Source organism: Cetorhinus maximus, chromosome 15 (genome assembly GCF_964194155.1).
Source record: "Cetorhinus maximus chromosome 15, sCetMax3.hap1.1, whole genome shotgun sequence".
Classification (NCBI taxonomy): Eukaryota; Metazoa; Chordata; class Chondrichthyes; order Lamniformes; family Cetorhinidae; genus Cetorhinus; species Cetorhinus maximus.
This window is the reverse complement of record NC_135893.1, coordinates 58,850,327-58,870,383: the sequence shown is the minus strand read 5'-3', so window position 1 is coordinate 58,870,383 and position 20,057 is coordinate 58,850,327. Positions and strand designations below refer to the sequence as shown.

Sequence of the window (20,057 nt, the reverse complement as noted above, 5' to 3'; positions counted from 1 at the left end):
TTTAGTGCCTAGTGGTTTGATACAACTGAGTGGCCTGCTAGGCTATTTCAGAGGGCTTTTAAGAGTCAATTACGTTGCTGTACATCTGGAGTCCCATGTGGGCCAGACCAGGTAAGGATGGCAGATTTCCTTCCCACAGGACATTAGTGAATGGGTTTTTGTGACAATTCATAATGGTTTCATGGTCATTATTACTGAGACTAGCTTTAAATTCCAGATTTATTAATTGAATTTAAATTCCACCAGCTGCCTCATACTATATTTCTCCCCTGTGCTAGTTTAATGCAGGAATTAACTAGTTTGTATTCATAAAAGCACAGAAAGGAATTAGATCTGTCAATAACAAGCGTTTGTACATGGACAGCTGGAAAAACCTCTCTTATGATTTTCCCATCAACAACAGAGAAGCTTTGATCCAACACAGGTTGTAAGAAGCTCTGAACAAAAATTATTTCAGGCATGCTCATTGCAATTGATACACCAAGTTTCCCAAATCGATTAATTAGTTCAATCAAATGCAAATGAGCACCAGAAAAAATTCCTCAAAAATAATTCTGACAGTGTTGAAACAGGAATGCTTCTTTTGCTTTTTCCTGTTTGCAGTAGCACCATATCTCCTAGCCATGATCTCATGTCCTACTATTCCGTGAACTATTCAGTGTAGCAACAATGGCTCTTCCCCAAAAATAAACAGTATTTATTTTAACAAAAACAAGAAGTGCTGAAAAAACTCAGCAGTTCTGGCATCATCTGCAGAGAAAGAAACAGAGCAACAGAGTTCCAAAGAAGAGTCATATTGGAGTTGAAACATTGGGCAGAATTTTCTGCCTACTGGGCGGGTGGGCCCGACCCAATCTCCAGCGGGTGGGGAGCCGATCCCCGCCGGAGAAGCGGGCTCTGCCGCCATTTTAAGTGGGCGGGCCAATTAAGGCCCGCCCAGTGTGGCACCCGGTGGGAAGCGCTATGCGCTTCCTGTGCGGGCATTCCCTGAATGCAAGAGTGCGCTGTTTCGCGCATGCGCATGAAAGAACGCACATCTCCCTGAGGCTAAGTGCTGCCTCAGGGAGATCGCTGACAGCTGTATAAACTTTAAAAATAGAAAAAAAAAATCTGTAACATGTTCCCCCCACGTGACAATGTCACACGAGATGGGACATGTTAATAAATTTCACAAAAACTTTATTACACTTTTTTAAACCCTACATGAAACCTCATCCCGCCGGTAGATGAGGTTTCATGTTTTTTCAGAAGCCCGCCGGGGCTCCTGGCCTGCCCGCCAACCTTAAGGTTGGATGGGCAGGTCCTTTAATTGTGTTAATGATCCTGTCAATGGCCTCAATTGGCCACTGACAGGTTGGCGGGCACACAGCTGATTTCTCTGTGCCCCCACCTTCCTGAAGATTTAAATGGGGCGGGATGACATCGGGGGCTCCCCCCCGATGTCATCCCACGTCATTTTGCGTGTCGGGGAGCGGGCCCTGCCCCCTGCTCACCGACAGCAAAATTTAGCCCATTAACTCACCAAGATGCTGCCTGATCTGCTGAGTTTCTCTGGCACTTTGTTTTTGTTTCTGACCTCAAGCATCTGCAGTATTTTGCTTTTATTTTAGTAATTACTTTACAATAGGTCATCACCACTACTAAACTGGGAGAAAAATCTTTTAAGAACATTAAAGGGGTCCAATTATTACAAAGTGAAATGCAAATACCTGGTAAAAACTGCCCATTGTAGGCAATTCTTTCTGGACTCAATGCAGGGGACTGGACACTGTAATTGCTGATGGTATTATAAAGCTCTGCATCAGGATCCCCCGGCAATTGGTTGGTTGGGACAGGTGATAGCTGCTGATCTGGGCTGCAGTATGGACTTGGTCCCTGGCTACTTTCCATGGAGGATGCTCCCAGAGGGCTGGATGCAGAATGCCTCTGATACAGTGGTCTGCCTGACACTCGGACTTCAGCCTGGAAAGGGAAATAAGGTGAAGTACTTCATCATAGAAAAAACTTTAATCAAAACTGAATGAGGCAGCTCAGTATACAGTATGAGCATCTCAGTGCTACAGTAGAGAATATTTGCTTACTATCAGAACTATTTTAAACATCAAACATACACAGGCCAACCAATTTATGGTCACATTTAGAGGGAACTTTACTCTGTGACTAGCCTGACCTGAGGCATTTAGAGAAGGTTTTGCCCCAAGTTCTGTCATTAAACACTTTTAGGAAAAGTGCATGTGTATTAAATATGGTTGTGTTTATTCACAACATGTGCAAATATCCATATTTCTGATTGATCTTCTTGGAGGCCAGAAAACACTCAAAAGTTTGTCTAGAAAGTTGATTCAGTCATAGTCAGACAGACAATCAGGCTTCAAAGCTATGATTGAACTATATGACTGAGGAAGATGCAAATCATGTAAGAATGGTGATATGGTAAAATGCGCAAAGTGGAGCTGTGGTTAATTTTGTGAAAATCCTCTGTTATCGAGTGTCCTGCAATTGTAATTACTGTTGTCCTTGGCTGATAAAATAAAATACTTTATACCCTAATTAGTGGATTAGTTACTTCATTGAATTTTTTTCCCCTTCTGGAAGTGATAGAAGTTCTTTAATTCAGAATGAAGTGGCCAAGATCAAGTCTACAACTTTAAAAAAATTCATTATGGGCAGGATCTTCCAGTCGGCGAGCGGCGGCAAGGCCCGCTCACCGACGTGTAAAATGGAACTCCCAACATCACCCCACGTCATTTCCATTTTCAGGTCGGCCTATTGAGGCCATTGATAAACAATTAAAGTCATTAGTGGACTTGCCCGTCCAACCTTAAGGTTGGCGAGCAGGCCGGGAGCCCTGGCGGGCTTCGGAAAAAGCATGAAACCTCATCCATGGGTGGGATGAGATTTCATGAGGGTATTTAAATTTTTATCCAATCTTTCAGTAAAAGTTATGGACATGTCCCAACTCATGTAACAGTGTCACATGAGGGGACATGTCAGGGAAATTTTTGAATCATTTGTATTAAAAATTTTAATTCCGAGCCGATCTCCCTGAGGCAGCACTTAGCCTCAGGGAGATCTGTGTGCTCTTTCACTCTTTCATGCACAGCGCTTCCGAGTGGACGTCATGCTGGGTGGGCCTTAACTGGCCTGCCCACGTAAAATGGTGGTGCGTGCCCGCTCCCACACTTCCACCCCAACGGGGGGAAAATTTTTCCCTATATGTGTGTATGGTACCTGTGGATGGGGTACGGGTGTGTGGGGACATGTACTTGAAGAGGACTAATTTGCAGGGCTATGGGGAAAAAGCAGGAGTGTGGGACTAAATTGAATAACTCTTTCAAAGAGCTGACACAGGTGTGATAGCCTGAATGGTTATGATTTTGTGATTCAGCATACATGTAAGTCCTATGCTGTAGCTCCACCAGGTTGGCATATAATCTTCAGGTACACCTGGTGCTGCTCCTAGCATGCTCTTCCATGGTTGATCACCTGGCTTCACGGTATCAATTTGAAGATCACGGCTGGGAATTTCTGCTTCTGTGCTTCCCAGTATATGACCTTCCACCCATTCACCTGAGTCCCTGATTTTCTGCCAATGGCACAGGTATTGGATAACTGTGTTCACCACTCATAGTTGAGTTGCTCCTAAACTTCCATCATCAGATGTGTCAAAATAGGGCCAACATAAATCTCAAAAAGACGAGCTAAGTTGCTCTTGCCAAGAGCCAGCAGGGGTTTGCAGGCTGAATGACCTCCTTCTGTGCTATAACCATTCTAAGATTCTATTCTATGATTCTATCTTACTTTCTAACTGTCTTGTCATGCAGGGAACTCTGGCTTTGGCTGTCCTCCCTTTCCCACTTATGAAAATATACCTAGATTGCACATGAACCATCTCCTTTTTAATGGCTGACCATTGCTTCATTACAGTTCTGCCTGCCAGTCTTTGACTCCAATTTACCCGGACCAGATCCCTCCTGAATTTGTAAAAATTAGTCCTCCTCCAATTAAGTATTTTTATTCTAGAATGCTCCAATTTACCTAACTCAACTCCCTCCACTCTTTCCCCATAGCCCTGCAAATTGTTTCTCTTCAGGAGCTTATTCGATTCCCTTTTGAAAGCCACAATTGAATTTGCCTCTACCATTCTTTCAGGCAGTGCATTTTAGATCATAACTACTCACTGCATTAAAAAAAGTTTTTCCTTATGTAAACTTTGGTTCTTTTGCAATCATTTTAAGTCTGTGTCTTCTAGTTCCAAAGCCTTCTCCATAACTAATCTAAACCTTACAACACTATGATCGCTATTCCAGAGATGCAGCCCTGTTATAACATTTCCCATTTGACCCACTTCATTCCCCAGAACTCGATCCAGCAACGCCTCCTTCCTCATTTGGCAGGAAACATACTAATCAGGAAAACTATCCTGAAATTCCTCCCTTTCTCTGTCCATAATCAATGGTCCATTCAATATTGCATTAGTTAAATTTTCCCAATATCACTACCTAACAGATCTTGCAGCCCTCAGTAATTTCTTGTGGATGTTCTCCTCTACCTCCTTCCCACTGTTCAATAGTTTAGAAAATACAATGCATAGGGTAATAGCCCTTTATTGTTTCTCAATTCCAAACAAATAGATTCTCTCTTTGGCCTCAAGGACATTCTCTCTTTCTTGTACCCACATCAAAACTGCTAGCTCTCCTATTTTGTCCTTCCCTATCATTCCTGAATATCTGTACCCTGGAATATTAAAAATCCAATCCTCTCTCTTTTTGAGTGAGGTCTCAGGTATTGTAATTACATCATATTTCCATGTAGCTCTTTGGGCCTGCTGCTCATCAACCTTATTAGCCACATTTCATGCATTTACACACATAGCCCAGAATATAATGCTCGTTGGGCAGGCGCGCGCCCGACCCGACTGAGTATAACATGACGCGCGAAGACGTCGGGTGAGCATCCCAACGTCATCGCGCACTCGCGCGATATTTCGGTCGGCGGGCACACATGGGAGTCAGCAGCGTAACCACCAACAATTAAAAGACATGTTATGGCCATTAAAAAGGTAATTGAATTAAATTTTTTGCTGCCCTTCCAACCTTACAGTTGACGGGCAAGCGAATAGGCCAAGCAGCCTTTTCATTTTTTAGGAAACCTCATCCACGTGGGATGAGGTTTCCAACAGCAATTAAAAATAAAATAAAAACTTTAGCTTTTCATTAATAGCATGTCCTGCTCATGACAGAGTCACACGAGGGGACGTGTTTTTGAACATTTTAAAAATATTTATTTTTATTTTTCACAACTCTTCATCTCCCTGAGGCAGCTCTGTGCCTCAGGGAGCTTTTCCAGCATGCACCCATGCGCATGCGCTCTCACCCTCTCCACCACCTCCCCCCTCCTCCCCACAGGCAGCACTGCAGCATGCATTTCACGTTGGGTGGGCCTTAATTGGCCCGCCAACGTGAAACCGCGGTCCAGCTCCGATTGCAGGCAGCGGTTGGCTTCCCAACCAGTCCGGCCTGTCCCCGCCGAGCCCACCCGACAAGGGAAAAATCCTGGCCATAGTCTCCAAACTCAACTTAGACCTCTCTATATTTTCTCATGATTCCACCTAATTCTGTCTTAGTTCTAACTGTCTCTCCCATTTCTTTGTGCGCCTTGTTTCTACTTTTCAATCCTTCATCCTGGTGCCCAACCTCCTGTCGAATTAACTTAAACCCTCCCCAACAGCACCAGTTAACCTGCCCACAAGGATTTTGGTTCCAGTTCTGTTCAGGTGCAACCCATCTATCTTGAACAGTTTCCTTCTGCCCCAAGGTCCCAGAAGCCTTCCCATTTTTTCAAAGATTGATCATGTGATCACATTAGAAATCTGTACTGGCCATATTTTTCCAAATATTTAATAATTTCATCTATATTCTAAATTCTAATCGTCTACCAACAACTGATTAACTAGGCTGATTTTGTGGCTTATCTTGCTCTCCTTTTTTTCAAGAGAAGTATCACATTTACCTCCATCCACATTCTTCAGGCACAATGGCACACTTTTCAATTCCACAGAATTCTGGAAAGCTATAATTATAGCCTCCTCTATTTGTTCCCTCAGGACATTCAGATGTGAACTATTAGTCTTGGTGATTTGTTTAACTTAAGGGTGAGCAACTTCTTTAGTACCATTTCTCCTTATATAGTAAAAAAAAATTTAAGTCAGCTTATCACTAAATTATGCTTACACAAATAATTATATCTGTAAACTTTTTTACCTTTCTGTGTTAGATCAAATGTACTGCATTTGATTTTTTTAAAATTCAGAAACCCAGGTGTAGGGCCCAGGCCCCATAAAACAGGATGCCAAAAAAGTAGAGAGGACTAAAAACAATCAGGGATTAGCTTGAGTTTTAGAAGCCTGTAGATCATAGACTGAGAAAGTATGAAGTTTCAGAGTAGAAGAGTGTATATCTGAAAGCAGTAAAATACTTTGTAAACTTTCTCAGTACAGTTTCTGATGCAAAGTCACCTCTATGATAACTGGTGATTTTGTAGCTATGCTTCCACATGAAGCTGAAAGGATAAAATGTCTGAATGGCTCAGATGGAGCCCATCGAGCTGATTGCCTCCTTTAAAGGTTAAGTGCTATATACCATGACCTTCTCAAAGAAAAGCTGGCTGACGTGCTGCGTTACAGGAGGAAATCTTTTCTTTTAAATTCAAATAAAGGTCAGGTTTTTTTTAAAAATGGTTTATTCCCAGTTGTCAAAGCTTTCAAGACAATCCAATTGAATTCTCATGAATGCAACCCTGAAATCAGGAAATATCTGCCTGTCCTGATCCACACAAATCATTGCAAAGTCCTGTGTGAACACCTTGATTGTCAGTTTATACACAAGTCTAGTTTGTGCAACCCATTACACCCTTCAATGAGCATTTATCAATCAAAGCAGAATTTTGTTATATTGGAGTCAGATAAATAGCACTTCCCAGTCAGATGTGGGTTAAAGTGCGAATTATTAATGATCAGAGTGACACTTCTAATTACAGCATGGTGAGTATCGTTTAAAAGTCACATTCAATTCCTAATGGGAAAAATATCAGCAATAAAATGGTAATTTAGAACTCAATTGTATATTTCCATTTACGCTTATTCAGTATTTAACATGACATCTTCACTACCACAATCAATGTCTCAATAGTTGCAGCCTAGAGAATGAAAAAAAGACTGAGGATATAGGGAATGGTACATAGATGCATGAGGCCGCTGGGCTATCATAAGACAGCTTGTCTGAAGTTACAGATGTGAGCCGATCTTATCACTTGCGTTAAAACATCTGAATTAAGTATCTCTAATGCTTCTTTTCTTACAGTTTAATGGTAATCTTACTATCAAAAGCTCTAACTCCACGCTGCCAGTAAGCAAAACTGGATATAGCAGGAAGATTTAACTACCATTCAACTTTATTCTTGATGAAGGGATCTCTACAATTCCACATGTTTTTGGGCTTTATCTTCCCCGGGGGGAACAAGAAAAGGGAAGGTCATTACTTGCATTCCCAATATTGATCTGTCAAGAGTCACCCAACTGCCTCAGACCTGGTGAACTTGATAGATCCATTGAAAATAAAGATGTCCAAAGGCTGTCGAGGGGACAGAAATAAATTGTTTGGCTTCACTTGGTGACACTAACTTGAAAGCTTAAAAGTAATTTTCCAGAGCACTGCATGATGGCTACGCATCTCTAAGATCAAAGGCCATCTGTTTCTCTTGAGGAACAACCTCTCTATAATCGCTACTAATCCACATTGCATATGGGAGCCTCATACTAGACCAAAAAGTGGTCCTTCTACAAACTGTACGGAGTTCTGTACAGGTTTAACCAACATAACTCCATGCTGCCATATCCTGGGAAGCAAATTTCAATCAGTGCAGCAAAACTAGCATTTCTGCTTTTCCAGATGTTTCTTTACTAGCTTTTCTGTCTGGTATTAATCAGAGCAGCAAGGTCATAAACACTACAGTACAAAATGAGGCCATTTGACCCAATGCGTCTGTATGGGTGTAGGCTCTTCAACTGGAGTCATCTAAATTAATCTTGATTACATTTTTGGAACTTGTTTATTCTTTTTCACTCCCAATATTTCTGGTTTCCATATTTCAGACTATTTCAGCTACTCGTTTGATCCCATGATCCCCCTAATCTTCAGAAGTTGGCAAAGTAACACTGCTAGGTCTTAACTTAGGTTTTGACTTCTTAAATAAAAGAAGAATAACTGAAATGTAGGAGTAACAGCATATAATATTCTAGTGACTTTAAGTTTAGCTGGTTCTTTGCATTGGAAATAATTAGTAGTGTTACAATCTCCATCAAGACATTAATGTTTAAAGAGAAATTCAAAATCTCAGTTATCTAGTGAAAGAATGAAGCCACAAGACTTAAAACGAATGATTTTTTACTAGACATGAGTCAAGTAAAGCAAATAAACACTGCATTAGGTGATGACTTGTACTTTACATTGAACAGCATAATAAAACACAATCACATATACTCTAGACTAAAATTCTCAACTGAACCTTGTCTTTTCCACTATGATTTCCCCCAGAAAGTCTTGGCTATTTATCAGGTTCTTGAAAGTTATTCACTTTCTTGTGGCCAGCTCCAAACATTTTCACAGCTGCCTTATAAGGTCTGGGACTTTTCACTATGAGGGTTACTGTAGATTTCTTCCTCTAGCTCCAAACTAGGCAAATCTTCAGCTTCTTTTCTTCTCATGAATTCTGTCTCCTAACTGAGTGTGAGCCCCCACTCGCATTCCGTGCAGTGAAAGATAAAGTTAGCATTTTCTCGGCTTAAGATGCAGGTCTGGCTAACATTTATCTCTTTTGCTTCCTCAACTCCCAGTCTGTTCCTGAGCTAAACTGCTTGCTTCTGTGAGCAAAAGCAAAGATAAAGCTCACACAAAAGGGCAGTCACCTGCAACCTATCTCCAACATGGCATACCTGGGATGTTCTGTTACAGGCAGAAGAGAGGTGGTGGGGTAACTTTTCCCCATTTCTCCTCCCCTCTCAGTTGTCTGCAAAAAGATGTGCACTTAGAAGGAATGTTTTAAACCTTTTGAGTGTTGTGACTTTTAGTAAGAAGTTTCCTGTTGGTGACACTAACTCGAAAGCTTAAAAGTAATTTTCCAGAGCACTGCGTAGTGGCTATGCATCTCTAAGATCAAAGGCCTTCTGTTTCCCTTAAGAAACAACCTCTCTACAATCACCACTGATCCACATTGGAAGCCTCATACTAGACCAAAAAAGTGGTTCTTCTACAAACTGTATGGGGTTCTGTACAGGCTTAACCAACATAACTCCATGCTGCCATATCCTGGGAAGCAAATTTCAACCAGTGCAGCAATGAAGCAGACTGTCGATAAAGAAGATAAAGGGCGAAATTTTCCATGCCCGCCGGCGTCGGATACGTTCGGCGGCATGAGCGGACAATATGGCAAGAAAGCTAAAAATCGCTTTTGTGATGTCCTGAAACCAGTTTGCAATCGTCCGCTCAGCCCGTTGATGGCGGGCCGCGTTTCCCGCCTTCGGATGTCAGGAACCTCATTGTAATACATCCGCAGATCATTATAAGGCCAACTCATCGGAATCATCCCCCCACGCTCAACTATCCACCCATGCCGATGGGAAAACAGGCTGGTGTAGAACACAAATTGACAAGTGTGATGTGCAGAAGTCAGGACTTTACCATCAGGGCTGTGCTCACATCGCGGACATCCGAGGAGCAGGAGGTGCTGGAGCCCGACAGCAACAGGACCTTGGAGGAATGTATATGGCATGCTGGGTAGATTCTCATGGATGTGGCTCTGCCGCGAAGCAGCTCACGGAAGGTGGAAAGTCACCGCAATGGATGAAAGGAAAATGTCCTGAAGAGGCATAAGGACTCGAAACGTTCACTCTGTTTCTCTCTCCACAGATGTTGCCAGGCTTGCTGAATTTTTCCAGCGTTTTTTGTTTTTATGCTCACAATAGATGATGGTCAAGGTGATGTAGAGGAAGGTCCAGCTGTGTTTGGGAGAGGAAGATGGGGTGGGAGAGGAAAGTCTAGGATTGACTGGGAGAGGAAGAGATGTCAGGGGGGTGTGAGGTTGGGGTGGGGGGAACTAAGGTATCGCGGGGGTGAGAATGGGAGGGGGGGGGAACTAAGGTGTCGGTAGGGTGAGGTTGGGGGGAATGAAGGTATTGGGGAGGGAGGTTAGGAGGGTTCAGGGACTACATGGGCAGCAGGGGGTAATGGGGGAGAAGGCGGCAACTGGGGGAGGTAGGTGTAAGGGGGGTGGAAGGTGTACGGGAAGGAATTCGGAGTGGGGGGGAAAGCAATGTGGAGAGGGGAAGGAGTCCAGGAGGAGGAAGGTGTGTGGAAAGGCGACGGAGTCCAGGGGAGGAAGGGGTTGGAGGGGAGGAAGGATTGCAGAAGGGTGAGGGAGGAGGGAGTCCAGGGGCAGGAAGGAGTCCAGGGGGGGAAGAAGGGTGGAGGAGGGAGTGCGGGGAGTGGGGGAGTTAGGGTGTCTGAAGGAGTCAGGAAGAGAGAAGGATTAAAACTGCAGGAAGAAGTAAGGCTGGAGGAAGAAGTAAGGCTGGAGGAAGGAGTCGGGAAGGGAAAAGGACTAAGAGTGACAGAAGAAGTAAGGTGTCTGAAGGAGTCAGGAGGAGGGAAGGACAAGGTGGGGGGGGATGGAGTCCAGGGGAGGGGGGAACTAAGTGGGGGGGAAATCCAGGGAGGGGGGCAGGGGTTCCAGGGAGGAAGGAGTTCCAAGGGGGGAAGGGGTTCCAAGGGGGAAGGAATTCCATGGGGGAAAGGGGTTACAAGGAGGGGGAAGGGATTCCAAGGTGGGAAGAGTCTGGATAGGGGGGTGTCAAGGTGAACATGCAAGGGAGGGCTCTGATGAGTCCATGACTGCCTCCTGGGGAATGAACTGAGGGTGGACGTGGTACAAGGGAATGGTGAGAATGACCGAGGGCAGAGTGAGGCAGGAGGGTGGGATGGTGAGGGTTCAATGGTATTGGCAGAGGGGATGGCGAGGGTGGTTGGTGGAGCCTTGTAGGCAGACATGGACCCTGGGGGTGGGAAGGATGAGGTCAGGGTGGTCAACGTGGATGGGGGTGGGATTTTCGGGAAGGAAGGGAAGACAAGGGCTGTGGCTGGTAGGTCATGGAGGGGAGGTGGAAGGTGATGCCAAGGGGTTGGAAAAATGGGGAAAAGGAAATGGGTAACTGGGGGAGGGGAAAGGATGGGGGAGTGAAAGAAAAACTGTATTTCACCATGCTGGTTAAGTCGAAAGTGAAACGAGAGTCGTGGTGGGTGAAATCAGGTGTTGAATGGGAGTGCGATCAGTGTGTGGGTGGAGATGCAGGTCAGATGCTCAGATGCTCAACTGAAAGCGAACCCCAGCGGGTGATGCGGGACAGATCCGTGTGCATGGGAGAGTGCTTGCATGAGGCTTCGAAAGACCCTGCCCCACACACACGCGTATCTCCCTCCAGAATCACTCTCAGGTTGGCTGCGTGCAGTGAACTGCTAGTGGAGGGGGCGCGTCGGGGGGTGGGGGATGGGGTGGGTGGGTGGCGGGGGTGCATTGGGAGGGTAGCGAAGCCTGTCAATGAAGCTGAAAGACATCATTACAAATTATTCAGTGAAAGTGAATATATTTCCAGATTGTAAAGTGACAAAATGTGTTCACCCATGCAATCAACTGTGATCAGAATTGCTTAACTTTTGAATGCCTTAGATTTCTATTTGCTGCCCTGACATCCATAGCAGGGGTGGAAACAGCCTGTGCAGTGGATGGCCCTGTTGCCTCTGATGCCTTTAGTGTGGCTCCTCTGGAGAGCCGAGGCCTTGGGGGCCTCTAGCTATCCTCCCATGGGCCAGCTGCTCCCTCTGTGGTGACAGAGGACAAGGTTGAGGGGCTCACAGGCAAAGGGGAGTAGGAGGTAAAGGACAGCTTCTGAGGTTCCTGAGTGCATGACCCAGGGGTGTCCAGCTGCTGCTCCTCCTCCCTTCGGGTGCCCTGGCCTGACTCCTTGAGAGGTAGGAGCACCTAGGGAACATCAAAGTGTCCCGTTTCCCTCCCGCAACGCCACTGCAGGAATTCACCCATGGCTCCCATGATGGAGTGCAGGTCTGCACCCATCTCCGCATTCTGCTGGACCAGTGTCTCCATAGCATCTGCTATCCTCCCCATGGATGTGTGAGCACCACTTCATCAAACAGCAGGTGGATGCACTGCTCTGACTTGAGTGCCACTCTGTTGAGGGCCTCCAACAGCTCCGCGTGATGTTCCCCCACCATTCTCCAGGATGAGTTGGAGGGCCAAATCCAGAGGTTCATCATCTGACTTGGACCTCACAGATGCCTCTTTCCCAGCAGTCCTCCAAGTGCAGGGGAGTTCAGCCAAGCCTGCCTCCTCCTGCTGCGGACACGTGTCCATGCAGTGACCACCAGATTGTGATCCTGAGCCTGCTCTGGATCTAGGTTCCAACGAGGTGTGTATCCCTGTGCTGGTGTAGGGTGTGAGTAAGCACTGTGATGGGTGTTCCAGACTGCTTATTTCCAGCTCTTCAATGGAGGAGTCCTCTTGGCTGGAGGTGAGGACGTGAATGGAGCTGAGGGACTGGCTGGCTGAGGGTGTCGGTCACTTGGCAGACCTCCCTATGAACCAAAGTAGAGATAATTAGTGCATGTCAGCACATCAAAGGCAGGAGAGGGAGCACTCACATTTGCATTGAGAGAGGGATGATGTGGTGCAGGATCCTCATAAGGGTGTTTGTCGCCAACCTGACCGTCACTTCAGGCAGGGTCCACGTCCTCATCAGTCAGCGCAATGGCACACTCCTCAAAGTGAGTGAGAGGCCCAATGTGGGCCACTCCACCCCCAGTCTAGGACCTCTCCCTGTTGATGTCAACAAGCTCTCCTACATGAAAACAGATGGAGAGGGTGTGAGCAGGGTACATGGCACTGCATAGAATGTTTGTGTGGTGAGCAGAGACATCGCTGAGATGAGGACACGAGCACCAGAGGATATGAGTCTGAGGAAGATGTGAGGGTGTGTGTGAGAGTTAGTGGTGTTGTCCCTTGTGGTGTGAGATCCCTATGGGTGTGTGATGGGTTTGTGAGTGTGTGAATTGAGAGTGATGAGAAGAGTGACTTACCCTGGTGGAACGGAGGTGATCGTTCATGCTCTTGTGGCACTGGGTGGCTGTCCTCTTCTGCAGGGCATTGGCGCTGATCACCGCTGCCACTGCTTCCCAAGACAGGTTGGTGATATTGCTGCCCATCCTGCAGCCAGTGTGGGGGCAAAGGACACCACGGTGGGCCTCTACTGCATCCAAAAGGCGCTCGAGAGATACGTCATTAAACCTGGGAGCGGCAGTCTTTTTGCTTTCAGGGCCATGTCTTCTATGCAGCAGTCATGGGCTGGAAGCAGTGAGAGGTCTGCGTGCGGCTGTACTTTAAATATGGTGCCCGATGTGATGAAGCAGCAAGATGTGGCGGGTGAATGAGAGTCCACCTGCCATGGAAATGTTGTGTTTCTTGGGAATGCATTGTTAATGCAGCGAGTTTGAGATGATACAGTGTGTGAAGCCGCCATTGCATCCGTTGGGTAAAACATTGTTTTTCTCGCCTACTACTGCACTTAGTGCAAATCTGGGACAATTCCGCCCACTCATTCCCTCTTGCACACAGACACAGACCCTCACACACACAAGTAAAAACAGATTCTAGATTTGGAACTTGCATTTAGGTTATTAACAGAAATACAAAGAGCAAATCATGTGTTTAAATTTAATTTAAGATGCACATGCTGCAGGCTTGGATGATTCTTTGGATGAGTGGAAGTTGGAAGCTCTGGATTTCCAGACGAAGTTGTGGCCAAGTTTCTGTAGAGACAAATTTTTGCAGATGAAGACAAATTAGCTCCTCTCTCTCGGTGCCTGGGTTGACTGGTTGTTCAGGCAGGGTTCTATTCTTCTTATAAAAGGAATGGTTCCTCTTGTCCTACTGATTTCCAGATTGACTTGCTGGCTTCTCTTCCGGAGTAATAAGATTTGTTATCTGAAATCAGTTTCAATCAGGTGACCATATGATCAATACTTCTATTATCCCCACCAAGAATTCGAAGTTAGAAGCTGCTGCTACATAATAGGGAATGAATGGCAGCTGTTCACACCTGCTTGTGATAAACTGGTTTCCCTGCAACTCTCTTTGTTAAGTGTTGAGCTTGCAGACATGGAGTCTGGGAGGCTATTGATTTTGAGTTTCGGTAAATGCCCAGTCAATAGGAGGTGTAAATTCACAAGTGGTTTCATATTTGGAATGTCTTTTCAAGGGAGGGCATTCTACCTATGGCCATTTACATTTTAAGAGCTTTCCAGAGACCTGAGTTAATTCTTTGCCTGTGCAGAAATAACAAAACGTCACCTGACTCTTGGCGGCCATCTCTGCAGCACATTGTCCACTTTTTAAAGTGAATTTTGAAAAATCCACATTGATTAAAATATGTATCTTCAAAGTTAGGAATATGATATATTTACTGGGCATGACAGTTCCAAACAGAAATTTAAACTGATTATTTTTTACTTTCACAACAACCCTTTGATTCTGTGACCCACATGAGTAATTTATGTCTCGAAAGGAGTTAACAGCCTTTTTTCCAGACTTGCTGGTTCCACCAAGAAACCCCCTTGTTTACAAAGGTGCTTTTAGCTTCTTTGATCTGGGAACTACATTAATAATTTAAATCCCTTATTGAAATAATTGCAGACCTCCTGTCCCTACCAGAGATGGGTCATCCATTGAACTGTCATTACTTCAGGTGGTCTGGCAATTTCTAAAATACAGAATTTTAATTATAAACCCATACAAATTTAATCTCCCCAAAACTAAAAGTTACCAACATAAACCATGAAACTAGATGATTATGACAATAGCAATAACAATTTGTATTTACAAAGCACTTTTAACATAGTAAAATGTGCCACAATGTTTCACAGATGCATTATCAACCAAAATCTGACATCGAGGCTCATAAGGAGATATATTTTAAGAAAGGAGGAAAGAGAGGTGAGGAGGTGGAGTGATTTAAGGAAGAAATTCTAGAGCTTAAGGCCTTAGCAGCCGAAGGCATGGCTGCCAATGGCGGAATTATTAAAAAAGGAGATACACAGATTTGAGGAGCAGGGAGATCTAGGAGGGTTGTGGGGTTGGGGAATGCTACAGAGATAGGGAGGAGAGAGGCCATGGAGGAATTGAAAACAAGAATAAGAATTCTAAAATTGAGGTGTTGCCAGCCATGGAACCAATGTAGGTCAACAAACACAATGTATGATGAGTGAACAGGGGTGATGGATGAACAAGACATGGTGCAAATTATGATACAAGCAGCAGAGTTTTGAATGAGTTCAAGTTTATGGAAGAGAGAAGATGGGAGTCAGCCAGGAGAGCATTGGAATACTTAAGCTTAGAGATAACAAAGCCTCAGATGACAGTTTCAGCAGCAAATGAGCTGAAGAGGGACAGAGTTGGGCGCTATTACAGAGGTAGAAGTAGGCAGTCTTGGTGACGACACGGATCTGTGGCCAGAAGATCATCCTGGGCTCAAATATGACACCAAGGTTATGAACAGTTTGGTTTAGCCTCAGACAGTTGCTAGGGAGGGGAATGGAGTAATGACTAGTGAACAGACAATGGTTTCAGTTTCCAAATATTTATTTGGAGAATATTTCTGCTCATGTTACACATGCAGTCTAATAATTTAGGGACAATAGAGGGGTCGAGAGAGGTGGTGAGATAATTGCTTTGGTAAACTATGATACAAGTCATTTTCTTACATATTGGATATTTTCCTTTCCTCACCATCTATTAAACTATCTGGCCTGATTATCTATCTTTGAAGATTCAAGACAGAGTCACTGATTTGTGAAAGACAAGTGCATAAATATCTTCAAAAAAGTACCAAGACCCTGTGGAGTTCAATCACTGTTAAATTGAGAAACGTACCAATCAAAAACATGATTGAACAAATGTCACAAGTTACATGTATTTGAATTCACTGACCTCTCTCCTACCTCAGGCACTGCCCAGCATTAATCATTAATTTATTAACAATTGGGTTAACGTGAACTAAAATATTCTTTTTAAACAAAATTTTACATATTGACATTTTTAAAAATACCACTTTAAATTTTTATCAGGAACGTTTAATTTTGTCACAATTTGCTATATTTGTCCTATCCCATATCCTTTCATATTCTTTCCTTTCGAATAATGATCCAGTTACCTTTTTTTAATTCATTCATCAGATGTGGCCATCGCTAGCTAGGCCAGCATTTATTGCTCAAACCTAATTGCCCTTGAGAAGGTGGTGGTGAACTGCCTTCTTGAACTGCTGCAGTCCATGTGGTGTAGATACACCCACAGCGCTGTTAGGGAGGGAGTTCCAGGATTTTGGAATGGACGGCGATATATTTCCAAGTCAGGATGGTGTGGTGCTCCCATGTGTCTGCTGCCCTTGTCCTTCTAGATGGGTAGCGGTCAGGGTTTGGAAGATGCTGTCTCAGGAGACTTGGTGAGTTTCTGCATTGCACCTTGTAGATGGTACACACTGCTGCCACTGATCATTGGTTGTGGAGGGAGTGAATGTTTGTGGAAGGGGTGCTAATCAAGCCAGCTGCTTTGTCCTGGCTGGTGTCAAGCTCCTTCAGTGTTGTTGGAGCTGCTCCCAACCAGGCAAGCGGAGAGTATTCCATCACATTCCTGACTTGTGCCTTGTAGATGGTGGACAGGCTTTGGGGAGTCAGGAGGTGAGTTATTTGCTGCAGGATTCCTAGCCTTTGACTTGCTCTTGTAGCCACAGTATTTATATGGCGAGTCCAGTTCAGTTTTTGGTCAATGGTAACCCCCAGGATGTTGATAGTGGGGGATTCAGCAATGGTAAAGCGATTGAATGTTAAGGGGCGATAGTTAGATTCTCTCTTGTTGGAAATGGTCATTGCCTGGCACTTGTGTGGCACGAATGTTACTTGCAACTTGTCAGCGAAACCTGGATATTGTCCAGGTCTTGCTGAATTTGGACATGGACTGCTTCAGTATCTGAGGAGTTGTGAATGGTGCTGAACATTGTGCAATCATCAGCAAACATCCCCACTTCTGACCTTATGATGAAAGGCAGGTCATTGATGAAGCAGCTGAAGATGGTTGGGTCATTCCTACCCTGAGGAATTCCTGCAGTGATGTCCTGAAACTGAGATGACTGACCTCTAACAACCACAACCATCTTCCTTTGTGCTAGGTATGACTCCAACCAGCGGAGAATTTTCCCCCTGATTCCCATTGACTCCAGTTTTGTCAGGACTCCTTGATGCCACACTCTGTCAAACAGATGTCAAGGGCAGTCACTCTCACCTCAGCTCTGGAGTTCAGCTCTTTTGTCCATGTTTGAACACAGACCAGGAGGCCTTGAGGTCAGGAGCCGAGTAATCCTGGCGGAATCCAAACTGAACATCAGTGAGCAGGTTATTGCTAAGCAAGTGCTGCTTGATAGCACTGTTGATGACCCCTTCCATCACTTTACTGATGAGGCGGTAATTGGCTGGGTTGGATTTGTCCTGCTTTTTGTGGACTGGACATACCTGGACAATTTTCCACATTGCCAGGTAGATGCCAGTGCTGTACTAGAACTTAGCTAGGGGCACGGCAAGTTTTGGATCACAAGTCTTCAGTACTATTGCCGGAATATCGTCAGGTCCCATAGCCTTTGCAGTATCCAGTGCCTTCAGCCATTTCTTGATATCACGTGGAGTGAATCAATTGGCTGAAGACTGGCTTCTGTGATACTGGGGACCTCCAGAGGAGGCTGAGATGGACCATCCACTCGGCACATCTGGCTGAAGATTGTTGCAAATGCTTCTGCCTTTTCTTTAGCACTGATGTGCTGGGCTCCTCCATCATTGAGGATGGGGATATTGGTGGAGACTCCTCCTCCAGTGAATTGTTTAATTGTCCACCACCATTCACGACTGGATGTGGCAGGACTGCAGAGCTTAGATCTGATCCGTTGGTTGTAGGATCGCTTAGCTATGTCTTTTGCATGTTGCTTATACTGTTTGGCACGTTGAGTTGTAGCTTCGCCACATTGACACCTTATTTTTAGGTATGCCTGATGCTGCTCCTGGCATGCCCTCCTGCACTCTTCATTGAAGCAGGGTTGGTCCCCTGGCTTGGTGGTAATGTTAGAGTGGGTAATATGCTGGGCCATGACGTTACAGATAACGGTTGAGTCCAATTCTGCTGTTTCTGATGGCCCACAGTGCCCCACGAAAGCCTAGTTTTGAGTTACTAGATCCATTTAGCATGGTGGTGTGCCACACAGCACGATGGAGGGTATTCTCAATGTGAAGATGGGACTGGTCACTCCTACCGATACTGTCATGGAAAAATGCATCTGCAGCAGCCAGACTGGTGGGGATGAGGATAAGTATGTTTTTCCCTCCTGTTGGTTCCCTCACCACCCACCATAGTCTAGCAGCTATATCACAGAATCAGAATCACAGAATCACACAGTGCAGAAGAGGCCCTTCGGCCCATCGGGTCTGCACAGACATGTGAGAAACACCTGATCTACCTACCCAATCCCATTTACCAGCACTTGGCCCATTGTCTTGAATATTATGACGTGCCAAGTGCTCATCCAGGTACTTTTTAAAGGATGTGAGGCAACCCGCCTCCACCACCCAGGCAGTGCATTCCAGGCCGTCACCACCCTCTGGGTAAAAATGTTTTTCCTCATATCCCCCCTAAATCTCCTGCCCCTCACCTTGAACTTATGCCCCCTTGTGACTGACCCTTCAACTAAGGGGAACAGCTGCTCCCTATCCATCCTGTCCATGCCCCTCATAATCTTGTACACCGCGATCAGGTCACACCTCAGTCTTCTCTGCTCCAATGAAAACAACCCTAGTCTTTCCAACCTCTTTATAACGTAAATGTTTCATCCCAGGCAACATCCTGGTGAATCTCCTCTGCACCCCCTTCAGTGCAATCACATCCTTCCTATAGTGTGGCGACCAGAACTGCACACAGTACTCCAGCTGTGGCCTCACCAAGGTTCTATACAACTCCAACATGACCTCCCTACTTTTGTAATCTATGCCTCGATTGATAAAGGCAAGTGTCCCATATGCCTTTTTCGCCATCCTTTATATATCACTCATATCCTTTAGGACTCGACCAGCTTGGTCAGTAGTGGTGCTACTGAGCCTCTCTTGGTGATGGACATTGAAGAGCCCCACCCAGAGTACATTCTGTGCCCTTGCCACCCTAGCGCTTCCTCTAAGTGATGGTCAACATGGAGGAGTACTAATTCATCGGCTGAAAGGGGCCGATACATGGTATTCAGCAGGAGGTTGCCTTGCCCATGTTTGATCTGATGCCATGAGACTTCATGGGCTGTGGAGTCGATGTTCAGGATTCCAGACTCCCTCCTGACTGTATACCACTGTGCCGCCACTTCTGCTGGGTCTATCCTGCCAATACCCAGGGATTTTGATGCTGGTGTCTGGGACATTATTTGTAAGGTAAGATTCTGTATGAGTATGACTATGTCAGGCTGTTGCTTGACTAATCTGTGGGACAGCTCTCCCAATTTTGGCACAGGCCCCCATATGTTAGTAAGGAAGACTTTGCAGTAGATTATATTGGAGCCTAAATAGTCACTTGTGATACAAAATGTTCCAATACTCCAGAGTGAAAAATAATCTAACTTTACCTGTTGTTCTTCTGATGATAATTCTGAATTTATGCACCCCCCCACTCCCACGTTATTAGTTCATAAACCAGTGGAAATAATCTTCACTAATTACTTACTCTAAATCCTTCATAATTTTGAATGCCTCTGTTAGGTTCCCCTCAGCCTCCTCTATTCCAGGGAAAATGTCCCAATTTCTAAATCCTCCTTTCATAATTCATTTTTGGTACTCTAATAATTATTTTCCATGCCTATCCTTTAC

General features: G+C 45.0%; 1 protein-coding gene across 5 annotated transcripts in view; it reads right to left on the bottom strand.

The window, feature by feature from the left end:
• Positions 1-20,057, bottom strand: part of LOC144690711 (putative helicase with zinc finger domain) — a 453,895-nt gene that overhangs the window by 17,285 nt on the left and 416,553 nt on the right. For all 5 annotated transcript variants that reach the window (XM_078558475.1, XM_078558473.1, XM_078558477.1 and 2 more), the window contains one exon: positions 1,710-1,962. In XM_078558475.1, coding sequence (XP_078414601.1) covers positions 1,710-1,962 — 253 coding nt within the window. The remainder of the gene's footprint in view (positions 1-1,709; positions 1,963-20,057) is intronic.